Source organism: Triticum urartu, chromosome 5A, assembly GCF_056163025.1.
Source record: "Triticum urartu cultivar PI428250 chromosome 5A, HENAU_Tu73, whole genome shotgun sequence".
Classification (NCBI taxonomy): Eukaryota; Viridiplantae; Streptophyta; class Magnoliopsida; order Poales; family Poaceae; genus Triticum; species Triticum urartu.
The window spans coordinates 555,813,688-555,820,100 of record NC_141877.1 but is presented as its reverse complement, the minus strand read 5'-3'; the positions used below and the strand labels follow the sequence as shown (position 1 = coordinate 555,820,100).

The following is a 6,413-nucleotide window of genomic DNA, read 5'->3' as shown; positions in this document are numbered from 1 at the left end:
CACACCCTTAGGTTGTGAATGATGTCAGATTCGAGGGTGAGAGGGGAGCTAGGCTTCATGGCCGTTTCTCCCCTCGTGCTAGGGCCAACTCAGTCTCGTTTGCCTCTGAGGGTCCAGACATCGATGTGGTTGTGGCTCCGGTGCTACAGATCATTCTTGAGCTTCTGGAGCCATGTGGGGAACCAGTTCTATCTTTGTCCATTGAGAAACTGAAGGTGGACCCCTCAAGATCTCTTGTGGTTTTACCGCCAACACAACCCCTAGAGCCAAGCTAGGTGCTCGATCTTGAGGAGAGTGGTGATTTGGACGATGTGGTCTCTCAGTCACCTAAGTCCATTCGACACGTGGTTCCTGTAGGTGATGTGGCTGTTGCATCCAGAGTGTTGGCACATTGTCTGGGACTCTTATTGCCAAAGAGATATGCGATATCTTCACTAGTTTGGACGTTGGTAACCCTAGATCCAGCAAGACGATTGGTTGTCTCCTAAAGGAGAAGGCCAGAAGAGATAAGAAGAGAGGCGGTGCTAGTCCTCAACCCGTCATCTTGAAGGAGAAACCAGACATGTGGGAAAGCAAGAAGAGTGGCGTTATAGGAAATGCGCCCGCAGTCACTTGATGGATGGCTCTCAGTGTCTTGGCATGTCATCATGGTTGTGCTCGTGTCCGTTTGCCTTTGCCGATGTTTTTTTCTCAAGTTACCACCCGTTTGTGGGGGCTCACTTGTGAAATTGAGATTCATATGGCAGCGGGTTGTAGGGGTAGTGTGTTGGGGGCGTTTATCCGTCTATCTTTGTGGTCTTGCGGCCTCATGGTTTGTGGCTTGGTTGCCCTTTGTGGCCAAGTTTGTAATGATTTTCGTTCGGTTTTTCACAAATTAACCGGACAACTGTTTTCTTCTTAATTAATGAATGAGGTAATCTTTTGCCTTCGTTTCAAAAAGAAGTCTATTTTTTAAAATTCGAACATGGTTAATGTACCATGCCTCACTTTTTTTAGCTCTGTTGTAAGAGGCCTTTGAACCTTTTCAAAAAAAAGAGGCCTTTGAAGGTTGTAGTTGAGTTGTTGTCGTGTTGACCGGAGTACTCTCGTGAGTCCTCGTGACACTTTCCTTATGGTCAAGGTTTTACAGTACCTATTTCCTCAACCTGACTGTCATCAATAGACAATTCCTTCACACTCCGAGTAGCTGTGTAATTCTTTATGCTGCGAACACAGCTGACAGAATTCTTTCTAAGACATCCTGAAACATTGTGATTTAAACATTACAATCAGAGGCATACATCTCTTAGTTTGTGTGTAAAGTTTGTTACATCTGAATGATGTATTACCTAGTGACCAAATATCGGATTTGGCACCATAGGATATATCCGCAAGAAGATCTTGGCAGGTGGCCCTTTTGGTGGCCTCGACCCAACCCAAAGCTCTCTGGATTGAGTACAACCGGAACAGGTGTTGCATCTACCTCTCCATGGTTATGTGGTAGGATACGCAACTCTCTGCGCCGATCTTCAAGGATGATGAGCTATGCCCACTCAATAGCGACAACCGGTCCGCCCGTTTCCTCATAGGGGTTTGGCTACTTTTGTGGCTTGGGTGCCGAGGGGTGATTGATTGCAGAGCAAAATTGTCCAACACCGTATTCCAAATCATAATACCATAGGTGCAGAAGACGTTGCGAGATCAGGGTGCTGCCATCCTTGACAGGCAAGACGTATCTGCATTTCCAATTCTATCCGTATGAATTATCTGTCTCGGGAAGGATTAAAAGATGTTTGGGCCTTTGGGGTGCTCGCTAGCTTGTCCTTCTATTGGATTTGCCAAATGGCACAACAGACGTTACATATTGCAAACAATTTCCAGTAACATGGTAGCATATCTTCGAAACCGACAATGAAAATGGCAAATGTGGCATTCTAAGTTTCCTTCATTTTTACTAGTTGCTCATTCAGCACAGCAAGCTGTGTGTTATGTTGCAGTATTCCTTTACAGCCATGGTGAGTCAGTGAGCTGTTTGTTAGGAATCCATGGCCGCTTGTTCCTTGAGGATTGCTCTAAAGCATCCACATTATTCATGTACAACTGATGGCTACCAGAGTTCATATGGTAGTCTACAATTTGTGCAATGATCGAATATACAGGTATCTATGTACAGAACCTTACCAATAGATATGTACACGTGTACAACATTGCTCAACTTGGCATCTTAAATTGGTCCCCTCTTTCTGGCCGCGTAAAATCATCTTTGGTAATGGTACATTCACAAGCTAAATCTGAAGCGCCTATGCGCCTGTGTTCTCAGCCTGTTCATGGAAAGAGATGCGGCACTGTATAATTCTTTAGTTAGAATATAAGTTGCTGCTGACATTTTTAGCTGTAACCAGTATGAAAAACATAATTACGTGAAGACATAATAGACTGATAAACGAACACTTAGTTGAAAAAGCGGCAAAATAATCTGACATTAGTACCCTTAAAATATAAAACTCAAAAAACAGGGTTCACAGTGGAAATGGTGATAAACAATTCCCACGAGTTTCAATACCAAGATAAGCATCTTCTACATGCAAAGTTCATCCCCACCACGTAACAAGCATAGTCATCTATTCGTAATTAAACAAGATCTATCCTGATGAACTAACCAGCAAAATTTTCACGTACTCAGTACTTTCCCAGATACTACTTTCTCATGTTTCATCGATAAGTCCATCGAGGGTTGTTGATATCCAGGAGACGGCCAAAAGTTGCTAATGCATCATAAAATTTACGGATCCTGAGATAACCCCTTATTGCAGAAACATCGGATTCTCTGAAGTTGGCCTTCTCTGCAATTAGTTCAATAGCACTTATGAGGTAATCATCCATACCCAGGTTCAGTAGACCATCAGCTAGCATGCGGAATGATGAAAACTCTGGTATGAAACCCTTATCTGCCATCTCTACCAAGAAATCAAAAGCTTCTTTAATAGGGCCACCACCACGACAGAGACCACGGAAAACAATTTTATATGTCAAAGCATCAGGAGGCTCGCCAACTTCTGTCATCTCCCTATACAGATTCAGAGCATCCCTGCCGTTATTCCCTCTAAATAGAGACTGAATCACAGGGTTGAAGGCTTTTGGAGTTGGCCTCATCCCTTTCATCCGCATACCTCTAAGAAGCTTCAAAGCAGCCTGAGTCCGACGAGCCTTGCACAGGCCATTAATGAGTGTTGCATATGTAACAACATCAACTTCAAATCCATTTGCGGTCATAGTTTGTAAAACATCAGCAGCTTTACCTATGTTTCCTTGCTTGCAGTAATGAGTTAGAATAGAATTGTAAGTGATATTATTAGGTTGCAACCCTTCACTTATCATTTGTTCAATAAGTTCTGCTGCATCGTCAATCCTTTCGGCCATGCACAATCCATCAACAAGTGTATTGAATGTGATCGCATTCCTTTCAATACCTGTTACATCCATTTGATCAAAAACCTCCTCTGCTTCTTCTATTCTCAGTTTCTTGCATAACCCATCAATTATAGTGTTATATGTCACTGTGCTCAGAGGACAACCACTAACTTCCATCTCCTTCAACAAATCCAAAGCTTTGGCAAGCTTCCCCGATGAGCACAGGTTATCAATCAATATATTGTATGTAAGTTCATCAGGGGTGCATCCACTGCTTTTCATCTCTTCAAACAATCGAACAGCAAGATGAGGATCTCCAACCTTGCAAAGGGCACCTATCAAAATGTTGAAAGTATAAACATTTGGAGAGAGTCCCTTCACCGTCAGATCACGTGCAAGGTTCAAGGCTTCCTCAAGATGATTCTCTGTGCATAAGGCAACAATGAGAGTATTGAAGGTGGTAATGTCAGGCAAACAACCGCTATCCACCATCTGATTTATGATTGCCACAGCCTCATCAAGTTCTCCAATTTGACACAAGCAGTTTACAACAGTAGTGTAGGTGAAAACATCTGGATCACTACCCTGCTGGAGCATCAAATCCATGACTTTGAGGGCATGATCAACATGCCCGTTTTGGCACAGACCATTAACAAATGTAGTGAATGTGACCTGGTCAGGTTCAAAACCATCTGCGATCTCTTGCTGTACATAACTGAGAGCATCCTCGACTCTTCCAAGCTTGCAGTACCCGTTAATCAAAACATTGACTGTTACACTCGTTGGCGAACATCCCATTTCTGACATCCGTGCCTTCATCCTCAGTGCTGCCTCGATGCTCCCCTCCTCAACAAAACCTTGCATCAACGTAGTGAATGTCACCTCGTTAGGCGCCACACCATCGCTAGACATGTCCTCCAGCATCAGAACTGCAGTCCTAACCTGATGAACTCCACACAACGCATTGATCACTGTGTTGTAAGTGACAAGGTCAGGTTTGATGCCCCGATTGCCCATCTCCGTGTAGACGGATTCAAGGAGCTTGATCTTACTCCCCTCCATGAGAACACGGAGAAGGTGATTGTACGCCACCACCACTGCGTCTCCCTGAATGCCGAACATGTCAAGCTGGTTGAGAACCAAGTCGAAGGCATCATCGAACATGTGCAGCCGCGCGTAGCCCTCTATGAACGACTGCACCACGCCCGGTCCAACCTGGTGCCCTTCCTGGCGCATCTCCCTGACGAGCACCTTCATCAGGTCGAAGGCGCCGGCGGTCCCGAGCTTCCGGATGATCTCCTCGTAGACGTCGCGGCCGGGGGCGAAGTCGTCCCGCGCGAGCGCCGAGTTGAGCATCCGGAGCGCCGCCTCGGGGTCCGCCTGCTCGCGCAGGGCGGCCAGAAGCGCCTGCTGGTCGGAGGCGGCCGCGGACGACCTGATGCGTGGCCACCGCCGGCGAGGCCGCGGCCGTGGCGCCGCGGAGCCGAGGCTGGACGGCCAGGCCGTCGCCGCCTGCAGCGACGCGCCGGGGCAGGACGCTAGGCGCATTGCGAAGGCCATTACGGAAATATCACGAGCATCTGGTGGGCGCACAAGGACCGGCGGCCGGCGGGGCGATTGCTCAAGGGCAACTGATGGTGCGCAAGAGAGGCGAATTGCTCTTTGTGGGAAGCGGAGGAGAAGGCTAGCTGACGCAAGGGGAGGTGGAAGCTCGTCGCAGCAGGCTCCGGCGGGCGGAGGAGGAATTCAGGAAGGGCAGTGTAGCGGACTGGCGGCGGGCCGAAGGTGAACAAGGGGATAGGATAGGGGGAAGAGGGCTCGTCCTGTCTACCGTTACCAGCTTCCAATCCAATCTACACCTTTGGATCTGAATCCAGTGGCAGCCAACACCACAGCCGAAACTCGAAAGAAATATGCAATGTCGTATTTGTATGAAAAATATCACGGTCTAAGCAATCGTGTTTTTTTCTTCAGAAATGGCAAAGGCTTAAAAAAACACCTACTGAAGTTGAAAAAAAATGTGTATTTTGCAGGAAGCATTTCATATGTCGATTCTCTCCAAAAAAAATATTCGCAAAAAAATATTTCTCACAAAATTTATTAAATTATGTTACATTCTGTCAAACAGGTGCAGTAAGCCACAATCAAGGCTTTGTGTCATGCCGGTTATGATACTAGTGAATTATAGTTCAAGTTATCTACATAGTTTGTTTGATAAAGAGTGAATTTTATTGGTTTAAAATAGAGCATTAAAAGGATGGACGCCGATAACTGTCACATATGTGGTATATTCGACATGCGCACACGGTGTGTGGTGTTAGCAGGAGGCAACCCACACGGATTGTGTGGGCAGACATTAGAATTGCCCACACATGTGGGCGCGGTTACTTCGTGCCACATATCCAACAAATACTACTCATCTCCATCGCGCGTGTGTGGCACGAAGCAAAAATGCCCACATGTCCTGGCGCAGCTACGTTAGGTACCCCGCGGGATGACAATTTAGTTGTCATCCTGGTTGGCAGATGTAGTTATCCGGAATGAAGTGTAGTTGTAAAAGCATGGCAACTCTATCTGTTTTGGTTAACTATAGTTGCCATGTCTAATTTCTGGTAGTTGCCGCGTGTAATGAAACCGTAGTTGCCGTGTGTGATTAACTACTTGCCACATATAGTCAAACAGTAGTTGTCATGTGTGTTTACCTAGTTGCCACGTGTGGTCCAACCATAATTGCCATGTATTGTTAATCACAGTTGCCATATGTGTTTATCTGGTTGCCATGTACGCGCAACTGCAGTTGCCGTCTAGCAAAGAATCACAGTTGCCATGTGTGTTTACCTAGTTGACACGTTCGCGTAACTGCAGTTGCCATCCACAACATAGGAGTGCCGTGTAGGCGAAAAGCAGTTCGCTCACACGCGCATGAACTAGGTGGTGGCTGTGTGGGCAGAAACTAATTCTCCCACACAGCGCAGCTGGCAAACAACATGGTGCGGGCGTGTGGGCAAACTCTTCAACGCCCA

General features: G+C 46.4%; 1 protein-coding gene across 1 annotated transcript; it reads right to left on the bottom strand.

Moving 5' to 3' along the window:
- Window positions 1-2,434: 2,434 nt before the first annotated feature.
- Window positions 2,435-5,204, bottom strand: MEE40 (Pentatricopeptide repeat (PPR) superfamily protein). Its single transcript, XM_048675743.2, has one exon. It carries the CDS (start codon window positions 4,948-4,950, stop codon window positions 2,692-2,694), a length of 2,259 nt encoding a protein of 752 aa, XP_048531700.2. The 5' UTR covers window positions 4,951-5,204; the 3' UTR covers window positions 2,435-2,691.
- Between the last annotated feature and the right edge of the window lie 1,209 nt (window positions 5,205-6,413).

What these genes read in the sequence shown, in the direction of transcription:
- MEE40 (XM_048675743.2), bottom strand. Translation starts at nt 4,950, where the DNA reads ATGGCCTTCGCAATGCGCCTAGCGTCCTGCCCCGGCGCGTCGCTGCAG.